Raw genomic sequence first — 20037 nt, forward strand, 5'->3', positions numbered from 1 at the left:
GGAGAAGGAGTAAAGACGAAGAGAAAGGGATGCGAGTAAAATAGAAGGGGACAAACACAAAAAGAGAGAGGAAGTCAAAGGGCGATGGTGGGGAGGAGAGAGAAAGAGGAAGAAGAGAGAGAGAAGGAGAGAAAGAGAGAGAGAGAAGGAGAGAGAGAGAGAGAGAGAGAGAGAGAGAGAGAGAGAGAGAGAGAGACAGAGAGAGAGAGAGACAGACAGACAGACAGCGGGGGGACGTGCAGGGTGAAGTGTGTGTGTGTGAACTGTGATGGCATCCAAGAGAGAAAGATAGCGGGCAATTGAAGGAGTCTCAGGATGGAACAGAAGTATATATATATATTATACATATATAGACACACACACAGACAGATACACACACATAGACACATACAAAGACATACATACATACACACACATAGACACATACAAAGACACACATACACTCACATACAGCCACACACTCACATACAGCCACACACATAGACACAGACACACACATACACGAAAGCGCAGCTCATGGATGACGAGCGTTCTGCACCTTTTTGAGAAGCTGGTTTGCCGTCTCTAGACGCATGTTGAGAGCGAGATTTTCGAGCAGCTGCTGTTGCCAACAAAGGACTTGCTGATGATCTGCAGGAGAGGCAACCCCCCCTTCGACCTTCTCCACCTCCTGCTGCAAATTTTGCTGCTTCAGGAAAGTCTCAATCCGCTTGTACTGAGACGTAAGGACGGCGCCAGGTGTCCATACACCGCACCGTTGCTGCTGCAGAGAAAGGCCTACAGCAGCAGCAGCCACAGGCTGCTGCACACATTCAAGGGCTATCTTTGCTGCTGAGAGGAGCACTGAGCCTCTTGCATGCGCCTCTGCGGCAGGAGCTGTTTCTGTTCCTGACAAAGCGCGATCGACAAGGAGGGCAGCCAGAGAGCACTGCGAAGAAACAGACAAGGGACGAGTGGAAGCCTTGATGCACGCACACCAAGAAGCTCTGCTGTTGTTGCTGCTGCTGTTGTTGCTGTGGAGCTCGTCTCTCTCATCGTTATCTACGAGAAGTCCAACACGTCTGCATATTAGCTGCAGATGCATCCAAAGCAGAAAGACGACAGCATAGCACAGCGCAACACAGCAGCAGCAAGAACGACATAAGGCAAGCAGTCGATTGTGGAGCAGACTGTGCGGCAAAAAGCGCATGCATTGATGCATACATTTATGTATTGTGTATTTACGCATTTATGCATGCATATATATATGCATTTGTGCATGTAGTTATTGATGCATTTATGCGCGAACAGCCTGCCTCCACACACATGCTCATGCAGCAGCACCCAACACACAACCGCATCAACGAGGCAGACTCACCTCGAGATCGGCGAAGATATGAAGGTGAGAAAGGTGTGTGGCAGCTCGTTCTGCTGAATCTTTGAGTGCCGCAGTCAAAGGACGCAAGCATTCCACCGTTGCTTCATGTAGGTTTCTGCCTACCAACATACAGGCACACTCCTGCAGCCGTTCTTCGTGCTGCTCCTCTTGCTGTGTATTGCGCTCGAGCTGCTGCTGCACAATTCTTCGCACAAGAAGGAGCAAGCGAGAATGCTGCAGCAGAAAGCGAGATTCTGTCGAGTCGGACTGCGGGAGCATGGCCAGACTGAGCTCGCTAGAGGCTGCCCCCTCAGCTGCCGTCGCCGAGGAAGCAGCAGCAGCTGCTGCTGCTTTCGATGCAGAGTGCAGCAACGGCGGCAAGGCTTCCCACTTGCTCAAACTGCAGCACGCTGCTGCAGCTTCTGCCCACAAGGCACGCTGCTGGTGCAAGTCGAAGACACCTACCGCTGTCACTGGCCCCTCTGCTTCCAAAACGGCAGCATGATTTCCAGCAGCTGTACCGTTATTAGCTCGGCGATCGCCACCACTATTGGTAGCTCGGCGATCGCCACTACTATCGCTAGCTCGGCGATCGCCGTTATTATTAGCACGCGCTGCAGCAGTACTATTATTATGAGCACGAGCAGCAGCAGCTGCCGCTGCAGCTGCTGCCTCCATGAGAGCGACGGAGAGTCTCTGCTGCTCTTGACGCTGCTGCCATGGCCAAGCGCCTCCTGCGGAGGCAGCGGCGCGACACAGGGAGAGTCTGTACTGCTGAATGAGCTGCTGCAGAGTGGCGTTCTGGAGTTGCTGCTCGAGGAGAAAGCGTCTTGGCAGCGGAAAGGGCAGCAGCAGCAGCAGCTCCTGAAGCTGCTGCTGCTGCAGGTGTCTCTGCACCGCTTGCCAGTCCGGCCATACTGCAATGCCCCCTCCACTTTTCCTCAGACAGCGGAAAAAGCCACACCAAATGGCAGCTGCTGCATCTCCTGCAGCGCATGCAGCTTCCGCGGCTGCTGCTGCAGCTGCCTGAATCTCTGGGGAAGATGTGGGCGCAGACAGTGCTGCCAAGGCGCTGCTGCAGAAGGCAAGCAAGACGCTGCAGCCTGCGCTGAGGCTGCTGCTGTTGCAGCTGCTGTCTGTGCTGCTGCCTGTGCTGCTGTTGGGCATTTTCAGCAGGCTGAAGAGGCACACGAAGGGCAGAGTGCGAGGCAGAGAGCGGCGTTCGTCACAAGGCTGCAGAGACGCCTGCGATCGTAAAGGGACGAAATTCGCACTCAGCGCGTTCCAGAAAAAGTGCAGCAACCTGCAGCGTTTTTCGCAGCCTCACCTTCTCGAATACGCAGCAGCTGCACGTCGCCATTTGCCACGGAGCTCAAGCGCAAAGCCTTCGATGTGGGCTCTCTGCTGCTGCCTGTGCTGCTGCTGCTGCAATCGCACAAGCACCCCACTCTGCTGCGTTTGTTGCAGTGCCTGCTGCTCCTGCTGCTGCTCCTGTTCTTCCGCCGGTTTAGGTGTCGCGACGATTTCAGTGGCTGCAGCAGGCAACAACAAGCCCTTTCTGCTGCTGCTGCTGCTACTGCTGCTGCTGCTACTGCTGCTGCTGCTACTGCTGCTGCTGCTGCATTTTTGCAGTCCGTCGACACCGCTACATTCAGCAGCAGCCAAAAGTAGGTCCCATGCCTTCAGTCCCCTATACGACTGCAGCAGCAGCGGCAGCACTGCCACACCGCAGCGCGATGCGCTCTTCTCTGCAACATCGCAAACGACAGTTCAAGGGAGGCGGCAGAGGAAGGCAGCAGCACGCATCGTGTGTAAATGCGGATGCTCTCACAGGGAGCAGCAGAAGTAGAAACAGAAGCAGCAGAAGTAGAAACAGAAGCAGAAGTAGAAACAGAAGCAGAAGTAGAAACAGAAACAGCAGAAGTAGAAACAGAAGCAGCAGAAGTAGAAACAGAAGCAGAAGTAGAAACAGAAACAGCAGAAGTAGAAACAGAAGCAGCAGAAGTAGAAACAGAAGCAGCAGAAGTAGAAACAGAAGCAGAAGTAGAAACAGAAGCAGCAGAAGTAGAAACAGAAGCAGCAGAAGTAGAAACAGAAGCAGCAGAACCATTTACACCGCAAGCCCTCCTTCTCCTCCTTTCCCCCCCTCCCGTTCGCCTCCCTGTCGCGCCTACCTGATGCATGCGTTTCCTTTGCGACAACGTGCCCAAGCCAGAGCCGCTGCTGCAGCTCTTTGAGAGGCAGCAAATCCTTTGTCATGTGCATTTCGAGGAGGCAGAGAGCTCTGTAGCCGAACAAGCGAACGCAGTCTGCAGCGGCAGCATGTGGAGGAAGCCTCGGGAGCAAAGCTTTCTCGAGCTCGCCAAAAGCACGGCACAGCAGCATCACTTTGCTGCATTCAAACAACTACCACCTCTTGCCGAGGCAGCAGAGATCGAGAGCAGCGCAAAGGCAACGCTACGAAAAACTTTTACCACCAACACCGCATGCACCTGCAGCAGTTGCACGCCACCATCAGCACCAACATGGCGGAAAAGGCTGCAAGCAACAGCAGCTGTTTAGCAGCCATTGCAACATTCTCAAAAAAGCAGCCACAGACCTCGCGTATGCGCCGCAAGAAAGTGCTGCTCGAGACAGCAGCAGCGGATCGAGAGCTTCCAGTGCACTCTTCACGGCGAGCAGTTGGTGCTGCAGCAACTTCTGCTGCTGCTGAAGCTGCTGCTGCGTTGCAGCAGCAGTGGGCTGCTGCAACGGACTTGAGCCGCTGGCAGTGATGGCTGTTGCCGTAGGCGTCGCTCTACTCGGCTGTGGAGGAGGAAGCGTAGCGTGCTGTTGCTGCTGCTGTTGCTGCAGCTGCTGCTGCCGCTGCAGCAGCAGCGGCAGTTGGTGCTCCTCCATTAGACGCCTCCAGCGTGTCAGCTTCTGCAGCAGAGAGAAAATAGCCTGGAAAAGGCAGCAGCAGCAGCAGCAGCAGCAAACGGCGTTGAATGCTCTCTCAGGAAGAACGGCTAAACGCCAGCCAGCGCTGCGATGACTGGCAGGCGGGGAGAAGGGAAAGGAGCGTTTCGGCAGCATGAAACAAAGAAAAAAAGCAACAAACAGAGTCTTTCCGACGAACCTGTATGGTAGTAGAGGCGCTATCTGCCTTACCCCCCTTCTGCTGCTCCTGCTTCCCCTCAAGACTCTCTCCTGATGACGCCTTCCATGGATGGGTTGGATACTGCGTGCTATTGTTGCTGCTGCTGTAAGCCTTCTGCAACTCGGTAGAAACAAGCTGCAGCAGTCGTTGGCTAAGAAGGGCACCTGCCTGCAGCAGCAGCAGCAACAACACAAACAACCGCAGCAGCACTGGCAGCAGCAGTGTCAGTGTCAGCTCTCACGCGATATAATCGCAAGAAAAAGGTCCCCTGTATAGCGCAGCGAAGCTTCCTGCATTCTTGACACCACTTGAAAAAGCAGCAGCAGCAGCAGCCACAAGTCCACCCAAAGCAACAACACCAAAACAAGCGTAGTAGGAGGAGTACTAGTAGTAATTGCAGCATTGAATCAGCATTTAAACCATCCACCAGCATACCTGCTGCGGCGAGTTCAGTCTTGACGACAGAAAAGCCTCAACCAGATGCGGCAGCAAGAACGATAGGCAGAACGGCAAGTGCAGCATCGCCAAATCGCATGCACGGAAGATGCTGATGCGAATGCTGCTGCTGCTGCTCAACCTTCCCTTTTCTTGTTGCTCATGTGGCTGTTGCTGCTGCTGTTGCTGCTGCTGTTGCTTCTCAAGGGATGTCAGAAGCCACTGTACAAACAGCTGTAGGGGGGAGGTGCCTGTTGCGCCTAATGCGGCGTTGTTGCTCTCTGTATCGTTTTTGCCTTCTGTCACGGATGTTGCTGGAAGATCTCCAGGCGCTTTGCGCTTTCTCCCTCGAACAGCTTCCCTGCTGCTGCTGCTCTGCGTCTTGGCATTGCTGCTGCTGCTGCTGCTGCTGCTGCTGCTGCTGCGGCCAGTCCAGTGTCTGTACGCGCTGCTTGCGTAAGGCAGCAGCGCCACGCGCACTGGAGGGTCAAACAGCTGCTGCCATAAGAGGCAGCGAAACGCATCTCCAGCAAAAGGATGGTCGCAGCTACTGACTTCATGCTGCTCCTGTGGCTGCTGTTGCTGCTGCTGCTGCTGCTGCTGTTGCTGCTGCTGCTGCTGCCGCAGGAATGCCCTATAAATGCGGGGGAAGACTTCTGCAGCACGACCTGTGGAAGCCGTAGGTGTATATACAGCAACTGCACACATTTGCTGCTCTTTTTGTCTTGCCCAAGGGTGACAATGCGTGAAATGAATGCCACGAGAGAAGCATCCCTTCCCCCTCTATAGAGCACCCCACGAGCTGCTGCCGAGCATTGGGAGAAAAAGCGATGGCAGCCGCGCATGCATTTTACCGATCCGCTTTGGGGTAGATGAAGCAGCACTGCGCAGAGCGACCCTAAGAAATTCTCCTGTTGGAGGAGGGAAACACACACCTGGCACTGAGTTTACATGCAATCCCAGAACGGTAAGCAACTCTTGCGCCGTCCTCTCAGCAGTTGAGATGTGCAGATTCGAGAGCAGCACCTCCTGCAGCAGTGTCACGCCGAGCATTCCGTCGGCTGCGATTTGCCATCTGCCACTGCTGCCACTGCTGCTGCTGCTGCTGCCACTCCTGCTGCTGCTGCTGCTGCTTCCACGCAGGGACCGCGTGTTGTTGTTGCTGCAGTTACCTTCGCTTTTCTGTTGTTGTTGCTGCTGGCTGCCAGAGGTGGCAGATGGTGGGCGTTTCAGCAGCAGATCTGCAACGGCAGATGACACAGGCATCAGTCTGCTGCTGCTGCTGCTGCCTCTGCTGAGACTCCCTAGAAATCCCAGTACTTGAGAGCAGCAAAGCGGCAGAGGGTCGATGGAATGCATGAACTCGACGATGACACCCTGCAAACTTGACACCAGAGCGTCCAGCAGCTGCTGCAGCTGAAGCTGCTCTTGGTGCTGCTGCTGCTGCTGTTGCTCCAGCAGCAGCAGCTGCTGCTGCTGCTGCAGCAGCAGCGGCACGCTGTAGGTGCGCCCCAACTGCAGCAGACAGCGCGCTGCAGCGAATCGCGTTGCATAGGGAAAACTGTGACTGAGAAATACCCCCAACGTGCAGCAGCGCAGCAGCAGCAGTGGCATCTGCCGCTGTGCCTCCAGATATTCGCTGCGTTGCAGCTGCAGCTGACGCGCGAGTTCTTCCATCTGAGACTTCGATGCGCCTCCCCAGGAGCTGCTCGCGCTGCTGCTGCTGATGGCTTGCAGCTTCTCGAAGAGAAAGGCAGGCAGTAAGCAATGATACTGCAACAGCCGCAAAAGTAGCCCGCTACGAGGCTGCTGCGATCCCAGACTACTTGTACTGCCCCCGCTGCGCCTTCCACCATCGCTGATGCTGCTGCTGCTCGCGTTGCTGCCACTTTGCTGCGTGGAGGCAGCAGCAGCTGCTGCTGCTGAAGGGTCGCTAGGCAGAAGCTGCTGAACGGGTGTCAGGACTGGGGTGCATGCGAAAGCAGCGCACAGCAGCGGCAGCTGCTGCTCGTCTGCCGCTGCAGCCTCTTGCGCTTTCGATAGCAGCAACAGCAGCAAACGCCACAGTTCGCTGCAAACTGCATGCGCCTCTGCGCAGCTGCTGCAGCTGCAGTCTGCAGAAACAAGGTCGTCTTTCCTGCTGCAGGGGTGTGCTTTGCCCCCACCACAGCGACGCAGTTGCTGCTTCGCTTGCTGCAAAAACTGCTGCATCTGCTGAAGCACAAACGGCAGAAACTGCAGCAACGAAAAGGCGGAAAAAGCGGAAACGCAGCTGGAAAGACACTGCAAAACGCTAACTGAAAAACGCGTCGCTTCACGGCAGCAGTCCAGGAAGCCCAAGAGCTGTCGATACACACAAACACACACAAACAAACACACCCATATATACATATATACATATATATATACATACATATATTTATTGATGTGGCAGCGTTGGCTGCAAGAATGCAGCTAGGCGAAAGACAGACAAAGCGGAAAAATCGGTTCAGGCAGCAGCAAGAGCAAGAGGAGCAGAAGGCATGTTGCATTCGCCATTGCCTCCCAGTAGGCAGTAGACTAGGCTTCTGGTGCAGCCTCAGCGCGACTAGCAACACCGACTTTAGCGGCTCTTGTCTCAACAAGCTCGCTGCTCGTGACATCCAGCAACAGTTTGAGCGTGCGTGTGGCCATAATACTTGCTGCAACTCGTCTTTCAGCATCATTCTCTCGATGCTGCTGTTGACGAGAAGCCTCTCGCAGAAGCAGCGGAAGTGATCCGGGAGGCGCAAAGAGACGCAAAAAGCTGCGGCGATAAAGCAGTGCTGCAGCAGCAGAACTGCTGCTGCTGCTGCTACTGCTACTGCTGCTGGGAGTTACGAGGCACAGCCGCAGCAGCTCTACAACCTGGCAAATTACGCATGCAACACGCCACATGTGACAGTTGAAACAACAGAACGCCATGCGTTCGCGAGACACGTCGAGAACGAAGGAAAGAAAGAAAGAAAGAGAGGGAGAGAGGGAGAGAGAGAAAGAGACGGAGGAGAGAGAGAGAGAGCGAAAAAGCTTGAAAAAGAGAAAAGGGAAAGAAAAAGAGAGCGAAAAGAAGAGGATGTGTGAAGGGGAGGGGGGGATGGCAAAGCACAGCAGCGCTGTTTACATCTTCTGCATGCAACGAGCACCTCTTGCAGTGTTGCAGGCTGTGAATTTTGCCTCCTGCCATACCTGCAACATTTGTTGCTGCACCACATCTGAAAGACTGACGGCTGCAGCAGCTGCAGCTGGTGCTGATGGCGATGGATCTTTGTAGAAGATGTTGACGGCTCTGCAGCATCAGAAGAGGCAGCGAATGAGGCAACGGCATGTCAACCCCCCCTTTAAGGACTGCCAGTTCAGTATGGCAGCTAAATGGCAGAAATTCGCTTTGCATGTGCAGCTCTAGAGAAATCCGCTGCAAGTGCTGAACCTCTAAAGATACTCCAACACACATACACACATACATACATAGGCAGCAAGCACGACATCTGCTGTGACACCTCTCTGTTGCAGCCCACCTCTGAAGGATATTCATGCATTGCAACAGCTGCTGCTGACCACCTTCTTGATCCTGACTCGAATCTGCAGCAGTGCAAAGCGTGGCAGCAGCAACAAAGCCGCAGACAGCAGCGCATGAGACTGTCAGCAGCACCAGCACCAGCACCAGCAGCAGCAGCAGCACCAGCCGCGGGATGCTGCAACAGAGTCACAGCAGGCTATCTGATGAAGCTGCAAATGCAGTCTTTAAATTGCAGCTGACTACGATTGTGTCTGCCATTGCGAATCCTGCTGCGCCTAGCGCTACTGCTAATCTTGCTACTGATCGTGCTGCTGATCCTGCTGCCGCTGCTGCTACTAATCTTGCTACTACTGCTGCTACTGCTGCTACTAATCTTGCTACTACTGCTGCTACTGCTGCTACTAATCTTGCTACTACTGCTGCTGCTGCTACTACGAATCTTGCTACTTCTGCTGCTGCTAATCCTGCTGCTGCTACTGATCCTGCTACTGCTGCTGCTGCTGCTAATCCTGCTACTGATGCTGCTACCAATCCTGCTACTGCTCCTCCTCCTGCTAATGCTGCTGCTCCTATTACTAAGCCTGCTGCTGCTCTCTCTCTCCTTCTTACTGGATGCGAAATGATGCGCGCAACGAAGAATCACAAAGAGAAGCAGCTGTTGCTGATGCTTGCCGAGAGACGGCGGAGTAGTGCTCTCCCTATGCGATTCTGCAGAGCGTCCTCGGCTGTCGCAGCTGCTGTCGCTAACGCCACATGTAGGAAAGCTGCTGCTCGAGACTTCAGTAATTCCCTTGCCGCTGTTTTCGGCGCTGCTGGTCGTCTGCTGCGTTTGCAGCAGTCGGAAAATCAACTGAACAGCCTCTTCAGTTGGTGGCAACACCAGCAGCAGCTGCTGCAACAAACCGTCCAAAGGCGTCGCTTGCTGCAGCAAGCTGATACCAGCTGCATGCGCAGCAACAGACAGCGCAGATCCATGTCAAAGCTTCGGAAAAAGCGGATAGAAGAGGCAGCCGACAGTTCGGATCGACTAAGCCGTCAGAAGCTGCTGCCACGGCAGCAACAGAGCAGGAGCAAGAGCAAGAGCACGAGCAGCGTAAGAGGAATAACAGAAGCGTAGAGAGTAAGATCAGTGCAAGAGTAACAGCAGCGTAGAGAGTAAGATCAGTGCAAGAGTAACAGCAGCGTAGAGAGTAAGATCAGTGCAAGAGTAGCAGCAGCCTAGAGAGTAAGAATAGTGCAAGAGTAACAGCAGCGTAGAGAGTAAGATCAGTGCAAGAGTAGCAGCAGCCTAGAGAGTAAGAATAGTGCAAGAGTAACAGCAGCGTAGAGAGTAAGAATGGTGCAAGAGTAGCAGCAGCATAGAGAGTAAGAATGGTGCAAGAGTAGCAGCAGCCTAGAGAGTAAGAATAGTGCAAGAGTAGCAGCAGCCTAGAGAGTAAGATCAGTGCAAGAGTAACAACAGTGTAGCAAGAGTAACAACAGTGTAGCAAGAGTAACAACAGAGTAGCCAGAGTAACAACAGTGTAGCAAGAGTAACAACAGTGTAGCAAGAGTAACAACAGTGTAGCAAGAGTAACAACAGTGTAGCAAGAGTAACAACAGTGTAGCAAGAGTAACAACAGAGCAGCAAGAGTAACAACAGTGTAGCAAGAGTAACAACAGTGTAGCAAGAGTAACAACAGTGTAGCAAGAGTAACAACAGTGTAGCAAGAGTAACAACATAAGAGCAACAGAGCAGCAGTAGAGTACCGAAAGAAAGGCATGTAACTTACGGGGAAGTGATGTATCGGCTTTCCAGCCCACGACTGCGAAGCGAAAGGGCAGCAGCAGGCTTGGGAGTAGCTGTGCCTCTGTGACAGCTTCTTTAGCAGCAGCAGCTGTCAGTGGGTGTGCTTGCTGTTTGTTGTTGCGCAGGAGCTGCCTCCGTGCCTGGTGCTGCAGCTCTCCAGAAATGAGGAGGTAGAGACGCTCTCCCAGCAGCAGAATCAAGAGACTTCGATGCGTCAGTCTCGCTGCGTCTCTTCTCTTGAGGCTGCGGCTGTTTTTGAGGGTGCTGCTGAGACTTCCGAAACTGCTGCTGCTGCTGCTGCTGCTTCTCCAGAAGAGACTGAAGAGACTGTCGAGGCAGCATCCCCCGCCGCATGCATGGCCTATTGCTGCAGCTGCAGAGACACCCCAGCACTGCAGCAGCAGCGTCAGCTGCTGCAGCCGCTGCGTGAGCGCAGCCGTTCCTCCGACGCTGAAGCCTACGAAGCCACACCCGCCTCTGCCTTCGTCGTCTCGTGCTGCTGCTGCTGCTGCTGCTGCCGTGTGCAGACGGCGAAGAAGAAAGCGCAGCGAGAAGGCAGCAAATCCCTCCGCTGCTAACCACGCTGCTGCCACGCCAGTGAGTTCAACGTGAATCGCGATCGCGCTGAAAGACATGAGGGGCAGTGCGGAACGCTCCTCGTGCGCATGAGGCTTCACTAACTCAACAGCCTGCTGCAGCGAGGGGCAGTGCAGACAGCAGCTTTCTACTGCCAGCTGCCGCATGCCCCTTTGCAGCAGCACGGAAGCAGCCAGCGAGCGCTGCAGTCGAGCGGCGGAAAGCAGCAGAGACTCCAAGTCACAGCAGCGCAGCAACAGCCGTCCGCTGTCTCCCTCAAAGGCTTTGCTCTTCGCGGAGGCAAGAAGGGCAGCCATTGAACTCTTCCCCTCCGCCGCTGCTGCCGCGAGAGCGCCTGCCGCCGCTGCTGCTTCCCCCGCAGCTGCATGCAGATGCGGCTGCAGCAAGAGACGCATGCGCGGCTGGGCATAGAGCCACACGAAGTCTGGATCCACAGCGGAAGCGAAAAAGCTGCTGTCGCTGCCGTCGCCTCCAGCTAAGGCTTCGGAAGGCGCACCTTGAGCATCTACACTTGTAGTGGTCGCTGCAGCAGCAGCAGCAGCTGCTGCTGCTGCTGCAGTGAACACCAGCGGCGGCACCAACAAGCACAAGCGCAGCAGCTGCAACAAGCTCCCGGGAGGAGCTGCTGCTGCAGCTGCCGCCTCCTCTTCCTTGAGGCGATGCAGCACCTCCTGCTGCGCTGGATTCTGCTGCTGCACGAGCTGATCGGAGACAGGAGGCAGCAGCCGCAGCAGCAGCGCTGGCGAATGCAGCAGCAGCAGCAGGAGACTCTTGGATGCCTCCTGCGCTGCTGCTGACATTTCGAAGGGCCTGAGAACTGCATCCATACGGCTGCCCGTTGTATTGCTGCTGCTGCTGCTGCTGCTGCTGCTGCTTTCAGGGCAGCAGCAAAGCTCGAAGGAGAGCGCATCTGCGCGTAGGGAGAGATGCAGCAGCTGCCACACGGTGAGCGCAGCAGCTGCTGCAGCAGCAGCAGCGTCAAGACTGCTGTCTAGGCTGTCGTTGCTGCAGGATTGCTCGGTTGCTGCAAACGCAGTGGTGGGAGCCATCAGCAGCAGCGTGAGCAGCGGAGGGCACATGGCTTGCTGCGCTCTCCTGAAGCGCTGCTGCTGCTGACGCACAAGCTGCTGCAGGATCGAGGCTGTGTCGCCTTCTGCACTACTCCTGCATGCATCGCCGCCAGCGACCCCTCCCCCAAACGATGCCTCAGGAACGTCCAAAGCGGCGACGGAGGCAGCAGCAGCGGCTGCAGCGAGTTGCTGCTGCTGCGCCGCGCCTCGGGGTGAGAGCGACCTCCTGAGCGAGCGAACGTGCTGCTGCAGGGGATGCTGCTGCTGCAGCTGCAGCAGCCTGCAGCAGCAGCAGCCCAGCAGCAGCAGCAGCGCTGCTGCGCTGTCTGTCTGCAGCAGATGCTGCTTCTCTCTTGCCGCAAGCGTCTGCTGGAGCAGCAGGGGTTTTGCAGCTGCGTCTGCGGAGGGGGTTGCTGCTGTTGCTGAGCTGCTTTCGCGAGCTCTTGCATGCAGGGGAGACGGCAAGAAAGGCAGCTTGCAGTGGTCACACGTGAGGAAATACTCGCAAGTTGCTGCCAGTGCTGCGTTCGAGCTGACAGACGTCGCAAACGCGACGTCTGTCAGCTTTCTGCAGCCATAGCAGCGGTGCTGCGTTTCAGCGTTTGCGGCGGCAGCAAGACTCCTGGCTGCGGCAGCGCCTCTTGCTGCTGTGGAGAGTGCAGCAGCAGGGGAAACAGCTTCTGATGCAGCAGCAAGAGAAGGCGTATCGGCGAGAGCTCTTGCTGCTCCGCTTTGCGGATACGGCTGCGAGAAAAGCTCTTGAATCTCGCGCTGTGAGAGCAGCGGCTTGCCGCTGCAACTGCTGCTGCAGGCTGCAACAGACAGAATCAGCAGCGGCATCAAGTGCTCAGTTGCCTCTTCGAGAGCTGCCGCGTCTACGTTCCCCCCTAGTTGCAACAAAAAGCTGAGACGCACACGGAGATACAGCCACGTGGACAGTAGCCTTTCAAAGAAAAACGCGCGAGCAGCGTAGGTCAGAAAAAACAAGAAAAAAAGGCTATGCTCAGTGAAACCTATCACGCAGAACGCCACAGCACACGAGCGACGTCACACAGTCACATACACACAGAGGCATCTATATCTATATGTATATATATATATGTATACATATACATGCATAAATGTGCATACATGTACATCTACAGATATACATATGTATACATACAGATACACATATGTACATGCATGTACATCTGCACATGCACATACACATATCTACATGGCAAGTTTCGCTGCGATCCGAGGAGAAAAATGAAGTCAGAGAACGCATTGAGGAGGAGAAGCTGCAGACAGGTGAAGAGAGAGTGTCTACTTTTGGTACTGCCGTGGAGCTGCTGCGCTGAGCGTCTCTACCCATCGCACCTGATCGCAGCAATCAGCAAGCGATGGCTTTTGATGCTGCGTGTCTGCTGAGTGCGCATGAATAGCCTTCCTAAGCAGCGAAGAAGCGCTGCCTGCACCAAGCTGTTGCAGCTGATGGGGAAGCATGCATCGGCAAACATGCAGGCATCCTCCGACAGCGCTCTCATCTTGCTGCTGCTTTCACTGCTGCTCTTGCTGCTGCTTTCACTGCTGCTTTCACTGCTGCTTTTGCTAGGCGTGACAGCATCAAGTTTCCTTGCGACAGGAAAAAGTACCTGGGGTGGAAAGACACGGCACACACGACACGCCACACCCTAACACGAGTGTGGGTAGACGCCTTGTGGAGATCCTTCCCTCCCTGTTTCGCTAGTCGCTGCGTCTGCGTGGCTAGCCACCCTTTGCACAGCGTCTTCGAATCAGCTGCATCATGCGCTGAGTCTCGTCTGCTAACTCCGCTGCATACCCCTTCTCTCAGGCATCCCAGAAGTGTATCAGCCCCTGGCTGCATGCACTCACCGCTTCTACGAGATACTGCATGCATGCCTCCGCATCCTCCAACTCCCCCGCAAACATCTGCTCACAGTGCCAAAGAAGCAACAAAAATGCCTGCAGCCTCCGCCTCACAGGCTGCTGACTTCGCGATATGCCGCCTTCATCAGAAGGGTCGCCTGTCTCCGCTGCAAGCTGCATAGCATTGGAGCACATAAACTCACACATATATGTATACATATACACGCTATATACATATATATACGGTATATGTATATACATATATATACGGTATACATATATATACGCCATATATATACACACACGCATACACATACATACACATATGAATATATATATAACCTCCGCAAAAACGGCAGCAGCATCCACGTTCACACGGAGAGTGCAGCAGTAGCCGCCTTAGATGCTCTGAAGGCAGAGCAAGCCGCTGCCAACATAAACGTGACTCGGCGTTGGTCGCAACAACAAACCAGAAAAGCTTCTCGCAGCGAACACCTGTCGCTGAGTGGCTAGCACACCTCTAAAGCACGAGATTTGATATCTGCCAGAAGTCTCTGTTTGCTCTTCGCAATCAAGGACTGAAGTTTGACTGCAAAATCCGCATCTTTCGCTTCTTCGCTTGATGCTATTGGCAGCAAGGGTGTTGCAGCAGCATTGAAAGGATCAAAAGAAGGAGCAGAAGGAGCAGCAATAGCAGCAACAGCCCTGGCTGTTGCCTGCTGCATCTCGCACAGCCTCGCTTCCACGGAAATCTCTAACTCTGCGGATACTTGCTGCAGACAGAAAGACACGCATGCAAGCAGGCAGGCAGGCGGACGGACAGACACGTCTGCGTCAATGCAAGAACGCAGCACGAGAGACTTTTCGATGCATTTTATCCTCCTTTGCTTCTCCTCCCTCCCCGCATACATACAAAGACACAAGCAGCGGCGTAAGGCGGGGTACGCGTCTTAGACGGATCCTTCTGAGGATGACTGTTTGCTGGCTCTGCCTGTCGCTGCAGGCAGCCTCCTCTTCTAGCCAGCCCTCCCTTTCTCGTTGTTTCTTCGCATGCGTTTCTGTGGCTTACCGCTCGCCTCGCCCTCTCCGTGAGCTGCTCGGCAGCGTTCAAGAGGCTGCAACAGAGCCGCTCTGCTGCGAAGGCTGCACCTGTGCCTCTCACCACGCAACAGCCCTCTTCTTCGCCACTGCTGCAGCATGCCTTGAGAATTTCCGCAGCCAACGTCGCAGCAGCAACGGCAAAAGACAGCTCCTCAGCCTCGCCGTCAGGCGTGTTGCCTGCTTGGCTGCTGCTCTCGACAAAAAGCGTGGCAGTTCGCAGAGGCACCCTCGGATCTCCTGCAAAAGTGGCATTGCTGGAAACGACAAGACGCTGTGAAAAGTGGAGTGGCTCGTGTCGCAGCGGGCAGAAAACAAAAGAAATAACTGAGAGGAGGGGCATGCAAAAAAATCCCTCGATGGCACACACACACACACCCCTTCCCCCCGCTAACATCCTACACACACACGGCTGCTGCCAGTACGGGAGACGCAGAGGCAAAAATTTATCGCCTCGAGCGCATTTTGAGTTAGATATATATATACATATATACGCTTGCGCTGCGTTTGTTTCTTGCTGCCCTTTTGTGCGGCGCATATGTGCGCTGCAAGAACATACTTCCTCGAAGACAGCAACAAGTCCACTGCAGCACAAGGCTTCTGCAGTGTATGTACACCTTGCACTCGCTGCGAGCAGCTCCCAGCACGCGTCGACTTCGAGGCGGCTCTAGGAGCTGATGCTGCTGCTGCTGCTGCTGATGATGATGATGATGGTGAGTGCCTAGAAGCAACATAGGAGTCAAAAGCAGCAACTCTGCCTTCTGCTGCCCAACAGTCGCAGCACAGAGCCAATAAAACCCCTCGGCTGCTGCTGGAAGCTGAGCAGCGAGGAAGCTCACACACACACAGACACACACAGAGAGAGACGCTGCAACAAACAACGAAGCTACCCCATCAGCGGTGCAAAGCGCGCATGCAGTAGCAGCAGCAGCACCAGCAGCAGCAGCAGTAATACAAGCAGCAAACAGCAGCAGTAATACAAGCAGCCAACAGCATCAGTAATGCAGCAGTAATACAAGCAGCGAACAGCATCAGTAATGCAAACAGCAAGCAGCAGCACCAGCAGCAGCAGCAGTAATACAAGCAGCCGACAGTAACAGCAAACAGCAGCAGTAATACAAGCAGCAAACAGCAGCAGCAGCAGTAATACAAGCAGCAAACAGTAACAGCAAACAGCAGCAGTAATACAAGCAGCAAACAGCATCAGTAATACAAACAGCACAAGCATCAGTAATTCAAGCAGCAAACAGCAGCAGTAATACAAGCAGCGAACAGCACCAGCAGCAGCAGCAGCAGCAGTAATACAAGCAGCGAACAGCATCAGTAATGCAGGCAGCAAACAGCATCAGTAATGCAGGCAGCAAACAGCAGCAGCAAACAGCGGCAGCAAACAGGATCAGTGATGCAAGCAGCAAACAGCAGGAGCGGCTGCTGGTGCTGCGTATACTGTCTCTTACGTGTGAACGTTTTGTCTGTTCGTTGAGTTGACAAGACGCATTCCACCAGCAAGCGGCAAATTGTAGCAGCTGCTCTGGTGTAGCGACACAGCAGCTGCTGCAGTCTCTGCTGCCACTGCTGCTGCTGCAGTCTCTGCTGCTATGGCAGTGTGGCTCAGTCCTGTGCAGCAGCAGCAGTGGCAACAATGTGGCTAGCTGCTCACGAAGCTGCTGCAGCTGAAGTGGCGGAAGGGGAGTTATTACACGATCATTCTTGCTGCTGCTTCTTGCCGCCTTGTCTGCTGCATGCGCTGGTGTTGGCGCATGCAAAAGCAGCGCGTGCAACTCCTTGCAGAGCAACAACCCCCTGAGGAGAGATTCACACGCAACTCGACAGAGGCATTCTCCTGCAGCAGCTGCTGCTGGTTTGCTGCTGTTGGTATTCTTGCTGCTGTTGATGGTGCTAGTGGTGCTTACTGGCGTCTGTCGGCGAGTCGGGGGAAATCTGCGTTACTTGCCCATCGAGGCAACGCCTGCAGCAGCAGCAGCAACATATCTGCTGCATCCTGCTGCTGCGTTTCGTGCTGATTCTCTCGCTGCAGGAAGACACACAAGGCAGTAGTCTGCTGTAAGAGCAAGCAGTATGTGGATTCGACCTGCAGCAGTTGTTCGCATGCGGTGGCTGCTGCTGCTTCGGGAGGTGCAGTAGCAGCAGCTCCTGCTGCTGCTTCTGTTGCTGATGTTATTGCTGGTGCTGCAGGTACTATTATTGCTGCTGCTGCTTCTGTTGCTGATGTTATTGCTGGTGCTGCAGGTACTATTATTGCTGCTGCTGCTGCTGCTGCTGCTGCTGCAGGGATAGTGCAGACGTGTTGCTGCAGACGATGCAGTAAAGGACGACCTCCCAAGACAAGCAGGAGAAGCTCCTGTTGCGCGAGAGCTGACTGCGCAGTGTAACAGCAGCGCAGGCTGCTGCTGCTAAGGCTGCTGCTGCTAAGGCTGCTGCTGCTAAGGCTGCTGCTGCTAAGGCTGCTGCTGCTAGAGCTGCTGCAGAGAGACTGCAGCGCAGCAACAGTCATCGGGAAAAGAGGCCAGTGCCGTGCGAAGGCTGCAGCACAAAGAACAGCACGGGAGCACTTCGGCAGACTGACTGCCTCGAGCGACGACTGACAGAGTGCGATGGCTGCAATATCTGGCGCTTGTGTCTGCGTTTGCTACTCTTCTTGCTGCTGCTGCTGCAGTGATGGGTGCCTACAGACAGCGAGCAGAAGAACCTCGGCTTGAAAGTGCATCAAGCCTGCAGCTGCAGAAGCAGCAGCATAGTCGCCTTCTGCAATGGCTGCTTGAGAGCAGCAGCTGCTGCTGCTGCAGTCGCTGCTGCTGCCGCGTGCAGCGGTGCGCTGCAAGAGCAGCAGTAGCAGAACGAGACTGCGCATCCAAGGCTTAATGGTCAGCTGCAACAGCTGCAATGAAGCGCGTCGAAGGGCAGAGGTCGATACAGCAGCAGCACGCCTTCCGAGAAAAGGAACAGACAAAAGCAACAACGCAAGAGATGCAGCCGCTTTTTCATCGCTTCCCCCTCTCGCTGCAGAAAGACACACACACACACATACATATATACACATACACATATGTACACTTGGATATACATATATACACATACATATATATATATATCTATATCTATATATATAAATAAACACATATATATACATATAAATATACACACATCCATATATACATACATATACATATATCCACATATATATATATATATATATATGTATATATATACATACATACACACACATCCATATATACACACGTATACATATATACGCATATATACATATATTCACATACATGTATCTAAATACATATACATGTACTAACATATATACACATCCATATACACATACATACATACACATACATACATATACACATCCATATATACATACACACATATGTACATACATACACATACATACAGATATACACATCCATATATACACACATATACATACATACACAAACATACATATATACACATAGACATGAACAAATCTGCATGGCATGCATGCACTTAACGCCGTTCGAACCGCTCTAGGGGTGGCGCACTGCGCATGTGCTAAGGAAAGACAACAGGGGGAAGACAGCAACAACAGCATCATCAGGAGAAGCAGCATCAGCAGAAGCAGCATCAGCAGAAGCAGCATCAGCAGAAGCAGCATCAGCAGCATCAGCAGAAGCGAAGGCATCACAGCGGCCCTTTCCCTCCTCCCCCCTCCCCAAAACGCGAGACGCAGTCAACAGCAGCAGACACCAGTGCTGCTGATGAAAATTAACAACACCACGTGCAGGTACAAAAGCAGTCCAGAGAAGTTACACCAAAGGATTTCTGACAGCGGAGGGCGTACACAGCGTGCAGGAGAAGCCTCGCAATTGCTGCACTTGATGCTGCAGCAAAGCGAAGCTTTCACGCAAAACTGCAGCGCGATGATGCAGCAAGAGCTGGTGAAGATGCGTTGTCGTTGTTTCCTCAGACTCTTCCAGTCCCCCCGCGAAGGCTGCCGCTGCAGCTGCCTCTGCCTCTGCCTCCTGCTGCAGCATTTCCAGTAGTATTTTCTGCACTGCACGGCAGCACTGAGAAAGCACGTTGGTGTTTGCCCCCCGACTTCCATCGCTGCGACGCAGTGTGCCTGCTGCTGCAGCAGCTTGCGCAGAGGCTTCTCTTCCTGCGGCTTCAGTTTGCAGTGCACACACATGACAGCCGGTCGCTCTTATGGCGAACAAAGGCAGCCGCTGCTGCTGCTGCTGCTGTTCAGCTGCCGCGAGCAGGCAGCTGCACGGCTTTCTTTCCGTGCAGGCTTCTGCTGCTGCAGCAAGACGTTCGAACAAGAAAGAGGCGCTCTCAGAGGCCTCCTTCCGTTCTGCTTCTACGGTTTCCCGGTGGAGCTGCTGCAGTTTCGCCAGTTGGCGGCAACAGCGCTGCAGCTGCCGCTGCAGCAGCAGCTGCTCCCGAGGCAGCTGGCGAGCTGACGGGCATGGTTGCTGCTGTCGCTGCAGAAGGGGGGCCCCCTCCTCCGCAGCCGTCAAGTTGTTCATCACATGCAGACGAAGGAGTCGACGAAGGAGCAGACGCTCACGCCCTTCCTCTGCAGCGGCAGCACACGCTGCTGGCGATGTCGAAGGGGCAGTGCTCTTGCAGGATGCGTTGCTGGGTTCGCGTTGTCAATATTTTTCGGGCTGTAAATAAATCCCGGAAGGAAGTTTGGTGGGGAGCTCTCCTGCTCTGCTCTGGAGGGCCCCTTGCGGGGCCCCTCCTTCGCCCCTGAGGGGTGGGGTTGTTGTACTGGTGGAGAGGGCAGTCGCAGGTGGCCTTCTTCTGCTGGAAACACGATCTTTGCATATGTTTTTCAGTGGACACCAAAAAATTGTTTCGTTCAGGCTTCCGTGTTGGAAATGTGCCGTGTACAGAGCTGCATCTTGCTATCTCCTTAGGAGGGAGCGCCATGGCCATGAAGATTCATACAGAAACATCCGTGTAGCTATGTGCAGCTGTACGCACAGGGTCTGCTATGCGTCTTTTTGCACTTGTATAAACTTATCACAGGGTTGCATACGTAAGGAAACGTACATTAGGCTGCGGGTAACTTTTCTCGCATTCCCCCGATTCGAGGGCTTCATCCTGCCATTGCGCCCCCAT

General features: G+C 54.2%; 2 protein-coding genes across 2 annotated transcripts; both read right to left on the reverse strand.

Annotated features, from left to right (window-relative positions):
- Positions 1-514: 514 nt before the first annotated feature.
- On the reverse strand, positions 515-2938 carry LOC34624102 (the record flags this gene model as incomplete). Its single annotated transcript, XM_026338620.1, has 4 exons — positions 515-1072; positions 1358-1824; positions 1933-2460; positions 2911-2938. Coding segments are annotated over 4 exons (1581 nt in total), but the record flags the coding sequence as incomplete, so codon positions are not given.
- Positions 2939-6196: 3258 nt separating this feature from the next.
- Positions 6197-20037, reverse strand: LOC34618297 (antifreeze protein Maxi). Its single transcript, XM_026338617.1, has 7 exons — positions 19955-20037; positions 19478-19548; positions 14864-15132; positions 8818-8881; positions 6745-6819; positions 6295-6446; positions 6197-6235 (listed from the first exon to the last, which is right to left on the reverse strand). The coding sequence occupies exons 1-7, from the start codon at positions 20035-20037 to the stop codon at positions 6197-6199; spliced, it is 753 nt and encodes a 250-aa protein (XP_026194402.1).

Source organism: Cyclospora cayetanensis, unplaced genomic scaffold, assembly GCF_002999335.1.
Source record: "Cyclospora cayetanensis isolate NF1_C8 unplaced genomic scaffold, CcayRef3 CcayRef3_contig_284, whole genome shotgun sequence".
Lineage (NCBI taxonomy): Eukaryota > Apicomplexa > Conoidasida > Eucoccidiorida > Eimeriidae > Cyclospora > Cyclospora cayetanensis.